At 41.1% G+C, this 20,180-nt stretch overlaps 1 protein-coding gene across 1 annotated transcript in view; it reads right to left on the bottom strand.

Annotated features, from left to right (window-relative positions):
• Window positions 1-3,272: 3,272 nt before the first annotated feature.
• LOC148033804 (lysine-specific demethylase JMJ18-like) overlaps window positions 3,273-20,180 on the bottom strand; it is a 40,148-nt gene continuing 23,240 nt past the window's right edge. Inside the window, exons 2-13 of the mRNA XM_087681804.1 lie at window positions 19,837-20,125; window positions 19,591-19,668; window positions 19,390-19,467; window positions 18,765-19,271; window positions 18,465-18,680; window positions 17,688-17,849; window positions 17,234-17,599; window positions 15,679-17,143; window positions 15,489-15,592; window positions 15,176-15,373; window positions 4,228-4,378; window positions 3,273-4,027 (exon numbers count right to left, since the gene is read on the bottom strand). Coding sequence (XP_087537930.1) covers window positions 3,951-4,027; window positions 4,228-4,378; window positions 15,176-15,373; window positions 15,489-15,592; window positions 15,679-17,143; window positions 17,234-17,599; window positions 17,688-17,849; window positions 18,465-18,680; window positions 18,765-19,271; window positions 19,390-19,467; window positions 19,591-19,668; window positions 19,837-20,125 — 3,691 coding nt within the window. The 3' untranslated portion in view covers window positions 3,273-3,950. The remainder of the gene's footprint in view (window positions 4,028-4,227; window positions 4,379-15,175; window positions 15,374-15,488; window positions 15,593-15,678; window positions 17,144-17,233; window positions 17,600-17,687; window positions 17,850-18,464; window positions 18,681-18,764; window positions 19,272-19,389; window positions 19,468-19,590; window positions 19,669-19,836; window positions 20,126-20,180) is intronic.

A 20,180-nucleotide genomic window follows, 5' to 3' on the forward strand; every position in this document is an offset into this window, starting at 1 on the left:
CGTAAGGATGCGACTTATTTCCTTCAAGTATCTGCCATGGCACTAGTAACAAGGCCTCGAGAATCTATCTCAAGTCACGTCGATCGTTTAAGTAGGACCCGAAAGTAGGGAATTTACAACCAAAGCCCCCCAACATCCAAGCGTCCTCCTACATTTAAACTGACCCACAGGGAAACCTCTCGTGGTGGGTTCGGTCCATATTCCCGCCACCGTTATTTGGAATCCCCTTGGCTAGGGTTGGCAGCCAGCTGGGGGTAGCTTGGCCCGCCCTCCTTGAGTTCAACTCGATTCATTATTCAATTTCCTATTGTGAGCTTGGGTCATTCATCTCCTTTCACAGACATTGAACCTAGATGTACAAGCACAAACAAACATTGAAGGCGAGTGCTCTCAAGACATCTGCTAAGGTGGAGTCATCTTTGATGCTAACGTCGCCCTTCTTGATCATTCTTGCCTTGGCGTCATTTTCCCTTATTTGCCCGAGGGATGAGGAATACTCTTTGCACAATCCCACTACTTTGTATTAGGGTAAAGCAATTTCACTGTAGTTTCAAATGATGGCTTCCCTGGGTTACTATCCTTTGATCCCCCTATCTTAAGATATTGGTCTAGGGTTTTGTTGGGTCAATTGGTAATCATCTTTTCTATCTTAGAACTCTATCGGGCTCTAAGTTCACCCTAGGGTCTCCTTGTCTTCAAGATAACGAAAACTTATATTTGTTCCCTTTTGCAAGTTAGCGTAAACCAAGTCTATTTACCATTCCGAAATAGCTATGAGCACCAAATGTAGCTTGGTGAATAGTCATTCTCCTTGTGGATACTACATTCAAGCTTCTTTGTGTTAGCTTCAGGATGTTCCATATTCTGGAAATGACATACCTAAGTGTGTTTTTGGGCCCATCGCGATTGGCTATTGGGGTAGAGACCAACGAGCATGTTCACTTCAAGTCAAACTATGGTCGTAAAGACAAAGCAATTTATCTTACGACTAAGGTCCTAGGTGGGTCAAGTTAAACCTTGACGTCGCTTATCGGTCAAGACCTTATTTACCAAACTATTCCTTTCAAATAAGCTCAATATTTCACGTGCGCATCCTAATCTACCTTTTTAGATGCATACCCCATTATGTAGTGCAATTGAAGCTACTCATGATGCCATGCAAGTCCCAATGCAAGTCTCCACCCTAAGTTGTCAATGCAATGCGAGGTCCCTATTCATAGAATTCCCTTCTAGTACATTTATGCAACTCAAAAGGCATGACTTAATTATTCAAATGTGAATGTACATGCATTCATTGAAAATGCAAGTTAATTCTCTACGATGGTTGTGGGAGCTTTCGCTCAACCGTCAAGACCCACGGACCGCTTATTGTTCAAGCGTTCCAAGCCGAGCACCAATGGCTACCTCTCACATAACCGACGCACCATCCATATCTACGGGTATAGTGAGCTTACCTCCATACCGATCGAGTTACCTCCTCTCTCGCGCACTCCGGTAGCTCCACGATCCAAGTGCAAGCTTCAAGCAAGCTCCACGCTCCAAGCTCCATTGCCGCAAGCAAGACAAGAGAAGAGAAGAGAAGAGAATAAGAGAGGAGAAGATGGAGAGCTTCTCCTTCCCGGTCCCTCACCCTCACACACTCACTCCCTCACACTCCCTCTCTCAAGCACAAGCTCAAGCAAGTAAGAACAAGAAGAAGAAAAAGAAGAGCTACTTTTGGCCACACACAAGAATGAGCTTCTCATTCCACTTTTGACACTTATACATGCCCTACTCCTCCTTGGGCGGTCTTCCCCTTTTTACATGACCGGCCATTGGCCTAGGTCCTCTTTTCCTATTTCCTTCCTATCCTTCTTGCTTCTTCTCCACCGCCCGTCTATCTTTACAATTTGCACAAGAGAGAGCTTGGTACTCTTTTACAAGATTTCAGGGTGCACCTTTGTATTTCAAAATGCACCTTTCCCCTTTTGCATTTGCCTTGGACTTTTAAGGTTACCCTTGCGCTTTTGGCCTTTTCTCCTCTTCTTTCTTCAGTCGGGCTACCTTTTTTCCGCCTTTGCCCTGTGTCTTTTTTATTTTCTTTTGCTTTCTTCGTGTTGGAATTAACAATGGTCTATGGAGTACAATTGACCCAGACGGAATATTTATATTCTCCGACAATCCATGATGCATCTACAAAATTTTGATCTTGATACTTGACTTGTTTCCGCTATAACCGTAGATACTTAATCTAATTCCTGACAACTCATTATTATTAAACCTTTTTCAACTACTTTTCAAAATATGCAAGTTACTCGATGCGAGGTATGTAATGACGCCCATGCTTAAATATTCAATTTTCAATTTCTAAACACGAGAGGAAAACTTGGTTTTGGAGTGTCAAGTTAGCATTCACGTCTAATAACTGGTTCATGTTGATGGTGGCGTCTTTGCCCGACTCTTCTCTCGTAGTCGCGGCTTTTCGAGTTTCCTAGGAGAGCTTACGCTTTGGGGCCATTGTGGAGTTGGAGGCGGCCTTCACTTCCTTCGGACTCCTTGGTGCCGAAGTTACCTACGCCTTGTCTTGCCTTTCACGATCTCCTTGTCAACTTGAGGCAATCGATGGAGAGGTTACGGGGATCGCGATGGGGGGAAAAGGTACTCAAGCCTTTGCCCACGAGAGGAGTTGTCCTTGGCCTCCTTCCTCTCTCTCTTTCTTCCTCTCCTTCACTACCTCTTCCCCTCCCTTGCTTTCATCGAGCTCAACTCCTCCCGCCGCCAACCAGCGGCATTGACGGGGGGGGGGGAGGGGGAGTCGTAATTTTAAAAAAAAATTATGTTATTAATTCGCTGACGGAGTAAAATGGGGGGGGTCGTCGTCATCACAGTGGCATATTACCCCCCCCCCCCCCCCCCCCCTTTTCCAAGCCATTGTATTGAATCTTCCAAGGTGCTAGATAGCCTCTAATCCATTACTGCTTACTGAACACATGTACGTACATGCATTATCTGATTACTGTCTCACAAACCTACACTGTACATCTTTTATTGCCAACAAAAACTATAAGACATAAATAAATCCTTTTCTGTGCTACCATGCTCTCCTATAGAACATCATTGTAGCTGGACAGGCAACAAGCTTATCTGCTTTGGAAAACAAGGCGCACTTATTTCATGACACATTAAAGAAATTCTTTTTTTAACGACTTTTCAAAATGGTCCAACTTGATATCAATAGCATCATCTGCTTTTAAAAAATAGTCCCACACTTAGAAGTCATTCAGCAATGAGGGGAACCAAAGCTTGTCTTAAATTTATGGCTGCTGTTTAAAAAATGAAAGAATAAATACAATTGGTCAAACAGGACAGAAACTTACACGAGTTATTGACCAACTCTTATGCAAGTGAGTACTGTCCCAGCTACTGTGTTAGCCCGCAGAAAATGCAGTGCATTTCTGACAAAAAAATAGAATTACAAAAGTATATCACCAGCATGCTTTACAGAAGGAAACCAAGTTTTGACTGACCAAGTAACCAAAACCCATAGCACTTGTGGACTTCGCAGTAAGGCAGGAGTCAACATGTGTGCCATTGCAAAAAATATGGTGCCAAGCAACTTTTGTTTGGACCAGAAGCATAAGGATTCACATCTGGTGTTTGGAAGCGGCATGAAATCTTGAGGCAGCTTTGCCATAATGAAGAAGAGACTTTCTTTACAACATTTGCAGCAGGGTGCAAGGCTTACGCCTATGCCATTCTTCTTAATGCAGGATATCATCACCAAGCAACTCAAGTCCACCCTTTACTGACAGTACAAGAAACCATTGAAAATGCAAGCTGGATCAGTATCTTGTAGTCATGCCACTTCTCAGTTTAAAAGATGCTACCAAGATTCACTGATCCAAAAGATTCGATGGTTGGTTTAGCACAATCGCATTTGAAGAATGCATGCCTAATCCTCTCAGAAACTTTTATCTTGTGTCCAATGAATCAAAACCCAGTGTTGCTGTTTCCAGTATCTTCTGGTTTGCATAAGGAATCACCAAAACTGCAATGTCAATTTAATGCTGATTCAGCTTTGATGGCAATGACCCCTTGCTAATTACACAAAGATACACTTTGATGGTTATAAGTACACAAACTTATACATATGTAATTAAGCATTCCAAATTCAGTAAACACATGCTAAAAACATGCGTGAAGAGTTTATAAAGAAGAGGAGGAAAAGAAACTTCAAAGGAAGCTTACATGATTCTTGAAAGTTGTTGGCTCTTTCACTGTAATTAGTCCTTGCCTGTATCAACTGCGCCTGATGCTGATTCTTTAGCAATTCAACAGCTGTCATCCTCCCTACCCAATACTCTAGACACTCATATTTCCAGTCAAGCGACTCTACGGCCTGAAGTTACAAGTTTCAAGAAAGAAATTTAGACAAATGATGAGGCTGACTGCAGAAAAAATGTAAATTAAGCAGTATCAACAGGAATTTCAATTGGCAGCATAAACAATACATATGCAACCTAGGCTTTATAATTTATGCCATGGTTTACAGGAATAAGAAAGGTCAGTAGACTTCTCATGACATAAAATTCTCTTAACAATCAAAAGCGCCAACTAACAGATTCAATACCAAAACCAGTGGATATCTAATCTACTGAATGCAGCTGTAATCTAGGAGTAATAGGCCAGGTCATCTTTTAAAGATGGAAATTTGCTGCTGGTGTGGGGCTGTGTGGCATGTACATTTGTGCATGCTTGTATGTTTCTATGTGCACATTTTATAGTGATGACAAGTGCATGTGAAAAAAGGAGTCAAATATTTTCTCCTTGTTATTATATATAGAGTAGATCACACTGCTGCTGTTATCAAAAAATGCCTGAAAACCCACTTATATTTAGGCATCTTGCAAGTTGCACACATTTTGAATGGGCACAAATTCCACAATTCTAGAGTCTGTAATCACAAAAAATGTGTGATTTGGCTCTGATTTGCAGTGTTTGAAAATTGAACCAAACATTTGACTACAGCTGTGAGTGAGCTGCTTTACCTGTTTAACATTCACTAAAGAGCTGTCGCAACACAGTAACAACAATGTTGATGGCTACCAGATGTCTCTCAATGCAAGAAACTGTTAAAGCAGATGAACTGTTGATGATATGTGCAAACTAGATGTCTGCCGTGTCTACAGTCCTCAGCCAGCACAATGTACCCACTGTCTCCTGTGCATACACTCACCCCCTCAACAGTCAGTGCTGGATTTTTAAAGCATAGTCCGAATTTTTTTGTTAATATTTTTTTTTAAAGATGGTTTTTGGTGATATTTCGCGGCCAAGAGATACAAGAGAAAGGAAATCCGCATGCCTTCAATGGGGCACTTGGAGGTGCGCAACTTGATCCCACACTGCAACAGCACACATGTAATTCATGCAAAAGCTCCAAACCGATCTAGTTTGTTGTACAAAGCCTCAGCCCTGTTCATGCATCAATCTTAGTGCTTTGCCCTAACCTTTGAAGTAATGCTAGGATTTGCACTGAGAAAACATAGAACGTACGAACACGACTAGAACACAAGAACTTTGATAAGAATACAATTAACACAAAAACACAGCACACAAGCAAAGAAGAAAGAGAACTCTGAAGTGAATGAATCAATGCTGTAAATGAATGTAAGTGCGTGCAAAATGCTCAAAAGCAAAGCAATGAGAGTAATCAAAGAGTGACATCCACTGGAGACACATCCCAAGGACTCTAACCACCAATCAAAGTTGAGATGATGTTGAGCTTGGATCATCACAATCCCATGAGCTTCCAAGTGGTTTTGTGCATGTTGCCATGGCACATAGTAGAGAGTAATCTATTGCTCTTATTCCAATGAAATGCCCACATATATCCAACCTATACACATGACATGACAGCCTCCAACCCTTGGATCAGCACCATATTGAGCCCAGCTCCCATCACAAGGCCTACATTCATATCAACCATCTAGTGTCTCGAGCAAAAGGCAAGAAAGAGAGAGAAATAGGAGGACCCTAGAAGTATGCCGTTGAAACCGTCCAATCACCCCTACAAGGGAATCAAGATCCTCCTACAACAATTTGCTAGAGATCATTATTGCACCTCATGTGTATCCACCTTAGGAGGACCAGGCAGCCACTCTTTTGGGGCAAGTTAGGTTTCTCTCATGGAGCATTTATCCTTAACTTGTGCCTGTATATGTGTGCCCTCCCCATTTGTGGAATCACGTTAATTTCTGTGTTCCATTGCGAATGCTCTTGGGCATGAGATCCTTGCTTGTTGAGGCTTGAGGCAAACATGATAGTAAAGGGAATAATGATCACCATTGTAAAGACTCACTGCCCAATAGGGACAAGTCTAAGCATGGGTAGTCATATAATAAATTGTGTGGTCATAAGTCCTCTCTTACTTGTCATTATTATGAATAGCAAGGTCATATAAGCCCATGATGCCATAAAATGCATGGTGATAGGCATGAAAAAGACAAAGGGAAAGTGTAGGATAATGTCAAATCTTTTTATGATTATATTATTCTTAAGTCCACTTTAAGATTGAAGAGATAAATGTATTGGAGTACAATTAAAAGATAATTACATATTGTTGCTTCTTCACTCAATGCTACTCAATTGATTGATTGATATTCAGTCCCCTTACTCTCGGTGTTGGCTTCTTGATTCAAGGGCCTCCTTTCATGTGACCTTGCATATCCCTACTACACTATTATAGGATTTGTTAGATTGGGTGATGATCATGTATGTGATATTATTGGCATAGGTGACATGAGACTATAGTTTGTTAGCATTGGTACTTCAATTGTTTTGCATGATGCACATAATATCCTGACTTTGACTAAAAGCCTTATCTTAGCTGGAAATTTAGATAATGATAGGTATTATATATCTTTCGGTGATATTGTATGAAAGATTACATGTAGCAACTTTATTTTTGCTAGAAGTGCCAAGGTTAGCAACATGTATCCCTTGCTTGTATCTGGATCTATTTTTTATATGTTGGCCATGACCGATCTTCCACATGTATCTCTTTGGAATCGGTGTCTGCAAACTTGTAACGTGCATAAAAGTCTAATTGTACAAGCATGGGTAAACTGTTAGCTCTTATGCATCCAAATATTTATGGTCCCATACTCTATTAGTCATTCTTACTTCCTCCTCCCTAGGGTGATATGGTTGCACAATAATGGACTTAGTTCTATCACCTCTTATTTGTTATTTATGATTGCACATGTTTTATATTTCATCTCTATGCTCTTCAATCTTGTGTTCCACTTCCGCACATTGTCATACTGACAAGGTATCAAACTTCTAAAGTTTGCATAATCCTTCGAGTGTTAAGTTTTCAATTTTGCTATTGTTACACTAACTTGAGTGTACTTGGTTGAGTACTTGTGCAAGGGCCATATCTTGCCATTGTTGGTTGTGTTGCTACTCCATTCTCAACTATACATGCTACTTCTATGGTTCAACCATGGAGTGTGTTACTTGTGGTATTGTGCTGTCATTCACTTTTTTAGTGTTCTCTTGGGTGTAGCTTTAGATATTGCCTAACATGTTGGCCGTTTGCTTCATCATCATCATATAGTTACATTACTTAGGGATTATTTATGTAGCTTCTAACATCTCTCGTGGAGTTCTAGTTGAATGCCATGGTGCTTAGCCTTGGTCTATGGAAGCTTGTTTGATCTGCTTCACCTTCTACAAATGTAGGTTTTCAAGAGTTGTCCTAGCCTTCTGCTCTCATTAGCTCATGGAGAATTCTATGCAACCTCAATCATGACAAACATTTCTTCAGCAGTGAATGAGATAGGCATCATCGAGTTGTTGAGGCAATGGCTTGTGTGGTCCCACTTGTGTCAAGGACAATCACAAGCTTTTTCATCCATTGTCATTATTATCCTTAACCGTACAACAACTGAGGTGCTTGTTTCAAGGAGTGATGTCTCTCTTATCATTTCTCATTCAAAGAGGTGCATGGGAGAGTATGGCAACCATAGGCATGTCAAAGTTCCCATTGGGCATCTTTCTTTGTTCTGTGGTGACCAACCACATGGCCTTGGGAGAGCCATGTCAGATCTTCTAGTCTCTAACATTCTACCTCTACAAGATTTCCACCAAAGAGGGCATGTGTAGAGGTGTAATGAAGGCATATTGATACCATCACAATGGGAGGCCTTTCCTTGTTGGCTTCTCTTACAATGTCTCTACTTGTTGGGATTATGAACCCAATAGCAATCATGATTCACTCATCTACACCTAGTTGTTTTTTGGGCCTCTACTCAAAAGAGGGCTTATAAGAAATCTTGGACTTGTACTTTATGTTAAAATTTGGCAATCCTAAGCAATGCCCAATGTATTTCATGTGGTGTGCACACTTATTAAAGTGTCAATGTATGGTGTGTACACGTAGTGCCTTAGGAACTTAAAGTAGTGACACTAGGCTCTAGAGTAAATAAACCTAACTCTAGTTACTTGGTGGAAGGCTAGTTAGGTCAACCTATGACCTAAACTCCAATTATAATTTTACACAATCTTTCAATTCAGCAAGTACACTCATTACTCTTGCTTCAGCTCGCTCACTCTCATTGTCTCGTTTCTCTCTCGTCCATAGTTTATTTGATTTCTCACATTTGGTACAACCCTCGCACGGGTTCTGAACAGCCATGCCACTGGTGCCACTCCACTCAAGGTCCTGCTGCCATCAGCCTTGGTTCGTGCGAGAAAAAAGAAGGAATTGTGAGCTGCTCAACTCAGCTGAGCTTCTGAAGCCACCGGTCAACTCGGCATGCCAACGACATTGCCACAACAGCTTAATCTGCCTACTAAAGGCGTCGCCCAGCCACAAGTGCTCCGGCCTTGCTGCTGGCACAACCATTTGCACCATGTTTGCCCGTGGTTCTACACACTGTGCTTGCTATAAGTGCTAGCAGCACTTGTGCCACCCACTGCCTGGCAGTGCACCACCCAACGTATGTTCCTCCCCTGCCACCTATTCTACCAATGCCATTGCTGCTGATCCAGCATCTACCTCTGCACCTCCTTTTGTCTTGCCGCATCCCTTTGGTCCTACAAGTGCCCGCTTGCTCTCCGGTGGCCTATGCCTCCTTTGCATGCCGCCTCTACTCCCCACCACTTGCCGCCGCCTGCATCTCCTTTGCACGCTGCCTCTGCTCCTTGCCTACCGACGTTGCTGCCTAAACCTCCTCTACAAGCTACTTGCTCCCAATCAACACCTACACAACTCCTTGTCGTGGCACCACCTGCAATGTGTGTTGCCGCCACCTCAATCGGTGTTGGTGCACATCCCAAGGTGACATTCTACAAAAAATTGAGCTATAAGTATAAATTTCTTTATAATTTCAAGAAGAAATTTAGGGCTTTTGCCCTGCATGTACTCCAAGGCAAGAAACAAGCGGTACAACAATGTATTATTGCTGTTACAATCAAAGTAAGCAAAAATTTCTGTGAAAATTCATTAAATTTTGGTGACAATTGGCATTAAGTTGCTGTAATTTGTACTTTTGTGGAGACACATTTTGAGGTAGGTGTGGTACAACAATGTAAAGCAGTGCATTGCTATTATTTCTTGGCTCAGGGCTGATTTGGGTGACATTGTGCACACTTTGGCATATGTGTGACAATTTGGTACTTGTTTCTTAATCCCCTCGGGATTTTTTAGTACACTCTATACTTCAAAAACGAAGTATTTGGCTGCAGATTCTTGTCCATTACTGACAGCATGGCATATCAAGGGGATATTGATCAGAGCAGCATTCTTGGTGTCCTCACTCAAGAGGATAAACTTGATGGCTAAAACTACCCGTTGTAGAGTTTTATGGTCTGCAACCTTCTTGTTCCGAAGGACTTGCGGAACTATGTTACATGTGACTTGCAGCGACTAGGAGGTCTAGCACATCAAACACCTCAGCACAATGCTCCAGAACAAGTTATTGGTGCTGCTGCCACTATTGCCCGTCTTCCCCCTCCTACGGAGAATCAGAGGAAATGGGATTTGAAGGATGCACAAGCCTTTTCTTTGATTGCCTTGTTAGTAAAAAGGGCAATTATTTTGCACATTCAGTCTTGTAAGATCTCAAAATCAGTATGGGACATACTTGAGCATACATTTGCAGCCCACAATGAGGCCAAGAAATCCTATCTCCGCAGAAAGTTGGCCAATGTGAACATGAATGAGGGTGATAGCATGACAGATCACCGTACTCACATACAAGATTTGCATTAGCAGCATGTGAGCAAATGCTCAATGTTAATGAGGTTATTCAAGATGTTGAAGTTGTGAATATCACACTATACTCTCTTCCAAAGTCGTATCTTGGTTTTCACATCTCTTTGATGTTATCTTTGAGGGGGGGGTTTAGCAATCCCTTACATTTGTGGAGTTGGAAGGCCTTTTATTGCAAGAGGAGTAAACTTAGAAGAATGTCACATTGCATTCAAGTGATGTGGCTATGCTTTCCGAGTTCAAAGGCAAAGGTAAAGTTAGACAAAATGCAAAAAATCAGCAAAAGGGTGATACTGGACAGCCATCAAATAAGGCTGTCCAAGACTCAAAAAAGTCTAAAAAGAAGGGGAAATCCCATTATTGTAAGATGGCCAATCACTATATTGATGAATGCAAAAAGAGATTGGCCAAAGAGAAGAAAAAGGACTTTGGTTTGGCCATCCAAGAGACATCAACTAGCAAATCTGTGGATGTGATGCTTCAGCTAACTTTATGAAGGAGGATTATGCATTTCTCACATGTGATTATGATTCTTTTATGGCTGATTCAGCATTTAATGCTACTGAAATGCAGCAAACATGGTATTTTGACACTGGAACACCAAAGCACACCACTTTCAAGAAGTGTTTATTTACCTCTTTGCATTCAAACCTTACTAGAAAGCATGTTACATATGCAAAAAGTAGCAATTATGAATCATGATGCATGTGGCATTGGGACACTCACTATTATTGCTACAAATGGTTCTAATTTCAAGCTTCTAAATGTCTTGTTTGTACCTGGCATTACAGAGAACTTGTTGTCCATCTCTGCTTTCAATAAGCATGGCTTTTAGGTCATCTTTGAAGATGACAAATGCATTATCAAAGACAGAGAGATGGATTATGCACTCAAGCTAGCACCCTATATAAGGGTTTATACTTGTTAGATACATATGACAGACAGTCTCATGATGCTCTGCAACCACCACTCTTTCGCCAGTTATGCAAAATGCGGAGCTATGGCCTGCCCGCTATAGACATATGAGTTTTGGGATTTTTGTTGACCCTTCAGAGATGTCATATGGTAGATGCATTGCCTCTAGTGGAGACTCCGCGTCCTCATGCATTTTAAACATCTTCTAGCAAAGCTCAAGGCTGAAATTGGCTTAAAAGTGCAAACACTTCGCACGGATAGAGGGGGAGGAGTACATGTCTCGTGCTTTTGAGACATGTTTGCTTGATCATGGCATTAGGCATCAAGCCACTATTAGAATGACCCCTCAGCAAAATGGAGTCCTTAAAAGGAAGAATCGCACTCTCATGGAAATGACTCGTTGCATGTTGAAAAGCAAGGGGCTACCTCATAAATTTTGGCTAAAAGGCCTTCAGTGTGCTAATCACGTGTTAAATCATGCATCCACTAAGGCATTGAAGACGACACCTTTCAAAGCTTGACATGGCAAGAAACCCAAAGTTGATTACTTTTGAGTGTTTGGTTGTATAGCCTATGCACATATTCCGAAAGAGCTTGGTGGGAAGCTTGATGACAAGGCCGTAAAATGCATATTTATTGGCTATCATTCAAAGAGCAAGGGCTATTGCTTGTATGACCCACACACGAAGAAAAATTTTGTCAATAGGAATGTCATAGTTGTTGAAAATGCTACATTTTCACATGACCGGTTTCAAATGCCAGCCACCCATGACATTGGTGATGTCTTTGAGGGCCTGTTGCCTCTTTCTTAGAAGTCCGTGCCTACTGTAAATGCGTGACAAACTTATTACAGCAAGCTGTTGCTGCACCATATGCTCCTGAACAGCAGGGTATTGATGATGGTTTGCCACATACAGTGGAAGAAGCAATACCGAATGAAAGGGCTGCTGTAGATGTAGCCAAAACAGTCCCAAGATGGCTGTTACAAACTCTCCAATAGAGTAAAATGGATGCGCCTTTACCTCAGCACACTAGAAGGGCTGCCAAACATAGAGCACATGATGCAGAGGGGCTCATTTGGCTAATATTATGGAAGTAGATGATTGTAATGAGCATGTGTTTATGAGCTCAAAATTGGATGATAATGAACCTACTTTCTTGGATGAAGCTCAACAAGATCTACATTGGATGTATCATATAGGGCATGCAAGATGAGTTAGACTCCACTGCCACTAACTCTGAATGGGATCTTGCGGATTTACCACCTAGCACGAAGGCCATTGGCACAAAATGGGTTTTTAAAGTCAAACGCAAAGTTGATGTACAATTGACAAGTACAAAGCACTTTTCTATGGCTGAATGAGGATATTCATGTGTCACAACCTCCAAGGTTTGTGATTAAAGGGAAAGAGCACATGGTACGCAAGCTGCGTACTCTTTATGGTCTCGAACACGCTCCTTGTGCATGTTACTCAAAAATTGATACTAATTTGGCCAACAAAGGGTTCAAAAATGGTGCAATTGCTCCCAGTCTATACATTAAGAATGAAGGGAGGGACTTGCTGATTATCATTCTTTATGTAGATGACAAGTTGCTCACTAGACCTATAGAGGAAAATATAGCAGATTTTGAGGCTAAATTAAAACATGCATTTGCTATGTCAGATACAGGTTGTCTACACTATTATTTGGGGATTCACTTCACCCAAAATCAACATGGTATCATCATGTCACAACCACAGTATGTGGATAAGCTGTTACATAGGTTCAATGTGCAAGATTTCAAACCTATGTGCACTCCTATGGAGCTAGGCTTAAACATGTCTATGCATGATGGTGAAGAGATTCATGATGTTGCAATTTACAACCACACTATTGGTTGCCTTACTTACCTTTGCTATCTCAAGTGAACAGATATATGCACAACCCATGCTATTAAGCAGATCTTCAGATATTTGCAAGGTACTTAGTGACATGCTTTATTATTTCCCAAGGGGAGACACTTGCACTTATAGGCTTACAATGCTTCAGATTGGGCTGGTGATACAAACACTAGGCAATCTACTAGTGGACACTGTTTCTTTCTGGGCCATTCATGCATTTTATGGCTAAGCAAGAAACACCCTAGTGGCTACCTCATCTTATGAGGCTTAGTACAAGGAAGCCTTCATAGCAACAATGGAATATGTATGGTTCTGCAGATTGTTGGTTGATCTACATTTACCATTGGAGGGTCCAAAGGTCCTACACCCATTCTTTCTGAGAATCAAAGTGCTATTGCCATGGCATGCAATCCTATGTTTGATCTACGTTTACCATTGGAGGGTCCAAGGGTCCTACATCCATTCTTTTTAACAATCAAAGTGCTATTGCAATGGCACACAATCTTATGTTTCATGCTCACACGAAACACAGAGGTGCATTACCATTATGTCAAAGAGAGATGCTATGCAAGAGAGATCAGCTTGATGTATGTACCCACACAGAAAAATGTTGTGAACATTTTCAACAAAGCATTACCACGTGAGAAGTTTGAGGCTTTTCAAAAGTCCTTAAACTTATTACCCTTTGGTGTTTGATCATCCTTGTACTTCATGACATTGGCACTAGCACAGTACAGGGGGGTATTAGAATTTGGCAATTCTGGGCAATGCCCAATGTATTTCATGTGGTGTGGACACTTATTAAAGTGTCAATGTAGGGTGTGTACACCTAGTGTCTAAGGAACTTCAAATAGTGCGACACTAGGCTCTAGAATAGATAAACCTAACTCTAGTTAGTTGGTGGAAGGCTGGTTAGATCAACCTATGACCTAAACTAGAGTTGTACTTTCACTCGATCTTTCAGTTCAGCAAGTATACTCATTACTCTTGCTTCAGCTCACTCATTGTCATTGTCTCATTTCCCTCCTCCATGGCTGATTCTGATTTCTCACGCTTTATGCTCCTTACATGTGTACATGGGGGAACGATTGAGCATGCTTATGCTCATGATGAAACAGTTATGTGGCATGCTTTGTCAACAACTCATGCGACTTTGGCGTGATGCTTCTTCTCCCTACACCTGGCCTGTTGGTGCAGATGCTTCAAGCTCTTTGTGCTTCTCCATAGTGTATCTAGTAACAGATCCTTAGGACTTACACATTCAAATCTTCAAGTTCACAAAAAAGGCAAAGGCTACAGCTTTGAAATAAAGCTTACAAATCTGCAAATTTGTCGGAGAACTCAGAAGGTTTGCAAGTATGCAAACTATCCTGTGGCTATTGTTCAGCCTTTCCTGCCTTAACCCGCTTAGGAAGCATTGTGGCTAAAAAAGAAGATTTCAAGGGTCAGGCGATATAAGGGTAAGGTCTCAATGGTGGTCACAAATACAGTGGAAGCACAGACAATGTAGTCTTTAAGAAGGTCATTCATCACTTAACTTCACTTAAGACTCCTGCTCAGAACTTCATCCAGATTAACATCATCTTGATTAATTTCTCACACACACATTCTTAAGAAATCCCCGAAAGCCAATTCAGCAGTTGATTAAATTTTGACAAATAAGAGAAACTTCAAAATACCTATAACCAGCTAAACAAAACCTGTGCCAGTGCACTAAAGCTAACAGCATGAAAGGTTGGGTACTAGAAGTAAATAAAAGGCAAGTAGCATGCCTAATGCCATCTCCAACTTTCACAACAATTTCCATAATATCAGGATGAGACAGGCTTACAGGGAGCTGGCTATAAAAAAAGTTTTGGCCCAACTTCCTTCAGATGTTTTGAACTGAATTGATTTTCATTAAACACACTTAAAACTCATCATCCTTGAACTGAAATTCATAATCCTAAAGTATAATAGAAAAAACATCAGACAACTATTCTTTTTGAATTTCTAGAGTCAAAAGCATGCCACATTTCCAAACCTGCCCTTTTTACGTTTCAAACTGAAATTCAAACATTTTGGATTAGTCAATTGTTTTTGCCCTCAAAATTATGTCTCAATTAAGTGAAGTCAGGCTTACTTTTGTGATATCTGGAGATGTGAGTCCAAAGAGTTCAATTCCCTGAATCTCCTCGGATGGACGCAAAAGAGATAAAGCAACATTCCCCAGATGACGCTGTAATCGAATAGTCATGTTAATACGCTCTTGCACCATTTGCCAACATTTATCGATGGAAGGATGTATGAACACCTCACTTGGATGATTCTCCATTACAACCTAGTGATGAGTAAATGGAGGACAAACAGCACGTTTATGAAACAATCTCAAAAATTCATAGAACTGTTCGAAGTCTCAGTTTCAAGAGTACTCACTACATTTGCAAACTAATTACCTTAAAAAGAGGACCAGTATGACCACAATCTAATATTTCTGATATATAAAAACAAGATTGGAAAGGGTCTAAGATGCTCGGAAATAGGACACGACTCTGAAAACCTGTACAGAACGTCACCACACATTTAGACCAACTCACCATTAGCACAGCAATATAATCAAGAGCCATGCATCTGAACCTGGATTACCTGCAGGAAATATGGCATCTTTGCTGTACCAGGACTTGTGTAATACTAATTGACCAATGTTTATTAGTTCCACTTTATAATCATAACGTCTGCATGGCTGACCAGGTGGAAGATAGCAACCAGGCCTGCAGCCACTATTTCCAACATCTTTTCCTGCAGAAAGAAATTCAGAGTCTTTGTTGACCAACCTCTGACTTTGAAGATGAGCCATTTTCATGGATACAGCATTGCTTGAAGGTATTTTTGCCATCTGATGATAAGAATCCATTGTTGGACAAACCCCTAACTGGTAACTACTCTGTGACTGGAAGTGTCCTACATGCATCCTATCCTTCCTCACTGTTCCCCTACCACCAACATTATCCATGTTTTTCGCAGGGCCAAAAGGAGACAGCCACGCTGCTGCCCCATTGCACTCAGGCTGAAATTTCAAAGATATATTTGCAGTAGCTATTAGGTTGCCATGGGCAGATGCTTGCATTGTATTCTCTATTGGACAATCCACATGGTAATCGGTGCCTTGATTGGGAAGAACTGCTGGAAGCACTTTTCTTTGGTTTGAGTTATGCAATCCTTTGTAGTACTCTTTTCTTTGGGTAGAGTTACCCAATATTTCAGAGGATTGATGGGAACTATTCACTGTGCAAGGGCTTATGGTTGAAATATTTCTAGCCCCAGCATCACCCTCATCATCACTGAGTTCAATTACTTCTACTTCCCTACGAGTCTCATATACATGCCCATTAATAGGCAACTTTTTGTCCTGGACAGAGGCATTTGAGTAGATGGGTGTTGAAGGCATTAAAAACTTCTTTTCTCTAAAAGTCTCTTCAAGCCTTTGATCCTCCAATTGTCTGAAGCTATGAATACTTTTTCCAGCAGTTAAATTGTTCTCTGAGTTGTTAAGACTAAGAGAGAGAGGAGAAAGACAGTATTTGCCCATGTTTCCATTCATTGACGTAAGTACATGTGCCTGCTTATCCTTCATTTCTGAAGCTACACCCCTGAAGGATGTGTGCTGTAGCACCATGTTATTGTGTGCAGCTTGTGAACTCTCTGGTTCAGTGCGCACACTAGGTTTCAAATTTTGAGCTCCATCAGAGGGCTGTTTCAAGACTTCTGTCTGCAAGACACCGGCAGACTGAAAGCCCACATTAGCTTGTTCAAGATTGTTGGCTGCATGATAAATACCTTCTAAAGCTGCCAAAAGCATATCCAGTTCAGCTAAATCGTAGCGATACAATGCATACTTCCTCATTGGTGCACATGCACAAAGTTCTTGCACATGCTCCAAACATGTATATTTTTCATGGATGCAATCACAACCAATAGCAGAAAGGTGCAGATCATAGTGGCATACTAAGCATTCCCTTTCATCAACAGCATCAAAACCTATGTCCATCCTCTTGACATGAACTAAATTCTCAATAGAAGTGCGTCTCATACGCTCCAAGCCCACACGATCCTACAAACAATCATTACATTCTTGAGGGTATGAATCTTCATAAAAATACTTGTTATCTCTACAAAAAATCAGAGTTTGAACTCCAAATACCTTCAGAGCCTTCACCAAAACCTCAACGTGACCAAACGATTCTCGCCATGCAGACAAACTTGCAGACAGCTTTGTCCCAGGTGCCTGACATAAAAGCTGGAATGCATGCTTGGCAGCCCCTAACAAAAGCTTGTCATGTGAGACTGAACTTTTACGTTTTTGCTCTCTGTATAATTCTACTGCTTTCTGCCCATGGGGCAGCCAATCAACTGGGGCCACATTTACAGCTTCAGCACAGTTAAACCCACTGTTGAACCCAGCATGATAAGCTCTAGGAAAAGTAATGATGAATTCTCCTGCCCTTTGTACAGCCCTATATACAGGAACTCCAGCCGCCTTTAAGAGAGAGGGGGATAATTGAGTGACCTGTTCACACATACATAGACATAGGTTAAGAATCTGCCTCTTAGAGATTAGCAAAATATGTGCTCTGCATCTGGGAAGCAGTACTGACTAGCTTGTGAAGAAGATCAGGTTGCTCCTCAAATAAGTCTGGAAGGTGTTTCTTCATGGCATCCTCCAACTTATGAGCAGCATGGCCTGGAACGCCATACCATACTTTCGGAGAGCCAAAGTGCATATAGTTCAAAGAATAGAAGTGGTGATCCTCCACATGCTACATAGAACATACAATCAAAACAAATCCTTGAGTAAGTGGCCAAATGCACATCTCCACCAAAAACCTCACATGCTATGACACAACAAAACTTATGTTTATCAAAAGTTCAGGGAAAGAAAAGGAAACTAGCTCATACGCCAACATCCAAACAAGGCAACGGGCACCAAGAAGATTGAAAAACATGTAAAAATCTATTCACTATTGCATCATACTAGATTAGCTTGTACCTGTAGAGCTTGTTACACTTATGTGATCAACCAAGAGGTGCTACAAAATATACTAGTACACAAGTAAACATAAAAGTCACATGATTGTAGCAAGGTTTGCAATGATTTGCACCCATATCCTCACAAGCTGAAACTAGTTTAAATGCACCAGTAAATGGTAACAAACTGCTACAAAAGGCTGGCAACGCCCCAACAACTCAGTGAAATTTTAAGTAAAAGCAGCAGAGACAAATCCTGGAGACTTGAAATTATTACGTGTACATTTGAACAAACTTCAAAGAACTTTTGTTACACAAACAAGTGAAAACGGAGAACTTGAACCTGCACTCATAAGGTGATAAACTTAAAACACTTCAAGTTTTGTAGAATTGACCTAGCTTCTTACCCAGCAGAAAGAGGAGAAACACATTCCAACATACAACCATGGGACTAGGACTCCGGATATCTCTGTTTCTTCAAATGTCAAAACAGATCCTGGAAGGCGTGCAATGTTGTTCAAATTCCAACCAGATCTTTCATATAAAGTTGGTTCAATCCCAGTATTCATTTTTGGAAAACCACTACCGAACACTCTGGTTTCAATGTCTGCTCCATACAAAACCTGTCAAACAAAACATAGTAGACCGTAAGTGAGAAGCTAAAAACGCAGCAGCATCAGCATGAGCACTTTTCATACACAGGTCACCTCTATTTGTTCTGTTGCATGCTCCACTATACGCCAATACTCGCCTTCTTTGTTTTCAAGTGAAGGTGCACTTTTTGTTTTCCGATCAGTGCAAAGCTCATTTGGTTCTTTATTTCTAAAATATTCTTCCTCAAACTGATTGGCATACTTTTCAAAAGCCTCTAATGTGAACTCTGGACCTGGCTCAAAACCAAATTTGCCTTCATCATCATAAGTATCACATACCGCTTCTTTCCAGTCATGTTCTGTGCATATAGTGCCTCGGGCTGTCAATAAATCATTTTGACTTTGTGTTTTCTTCCTGTTTTCTCTTTGTACTTGAGCGTCTCTCACTTGCAATTTGTGTACCTGCTGCACTCTTGTCGGAAACCTAACTGTTCGCCTCTTCTCACTGTCCTTTAATGGACAAGGAGGGCGCCAAGAGTGTGGAGGAACAATGCGGCAGATACCATATTGCTCAGCTTCAGCACTTATACTAGCTATGTACTTCATTGTATCCTGGAATTCCTGTCATAAAAGAACAAAAGTTTAAAGAGCCTAAGCAACTGGCCAAAATGTAAGCAAACAAGCCAAATACAAAGCTAGTCAAGATATAGGTCTGTAAACCTAAGGCTTGATAACCTACTTCCTCCAAGGGAAAAAAAACTGGTGCTTCCTCAAGTGATGGCCTACACTCACTTTCTGGCCTCCATCTGGCATAGACCTGATTTTCACAATAGAGAAAAATGATTTGTTTATGATAGCAAGAAGCACAATTTGTTAATGATAGCAAGAAGCACAAGAACCAAAGCAACAGCATCATTCCAACTCATAATGTAAAACCAACCTTTTGACAGCCTTCACAAGAAGGACAACCTCTGATAACACCAACAGGAAGACCTGCTGGCATGACAGCATCACTTACCTGTATCAATTTCAAAGCCCTCAGCCAGTTAGAAAGCAAGAACAATAAAAAGCAACCATAAATTATAGAAATGTTTTCAAACTTTAACGGTTCTGCATTTGTTAAAACCTCTTTGCATTTGTTAAAACTTTAACGGTTCTGCATTTGTTAAAACCTCTTTGCAATCACCTTTCCTTGATTACAGTCCTCGTCTGAACTGGCCTCAAAATCATAAGAGCGAATCCAAGGTTTTTGTCTTATGACATTGGAAATCTCCGCTTCCTCATCACTTTCACTGTGGATTTGCCCCCTTCGACTCCTGAAAGTAGCCTTAACTGTTGGTTCAACTGGCGTTGTACTACACGAATTTTCCCGCACTCTTTTTAAGGTGAATACCATAGAAGCATGGGAGCCTGAAGAATCTAGAATGCACTGGGTACCACTGCCATCTGCACGCATTGCCATCTCCATTACCTCACTGCACGTGAAAAACCACTGGTCAGTTCTATATAGCATCTCAGCACTAAATAGTG

The sequence above is a fragment of the Lygodium microphyllum genome, chromosome 7, assembly GCF_053477565.2.
Source record: "Lygodium microphyllum isolate KBCC chromosome 7, Lygodium_microphyllum_v1.1.10, whole genome shotgun sequence".
NCBI classification, from domain to species: domain Eukaryota; kingdom Viridiplantae; phylum Streptophyta; class Polypodiopsida; order Schizaeales; family Lygodiaceae; genus Lygodium; species Lygodium microphyllum.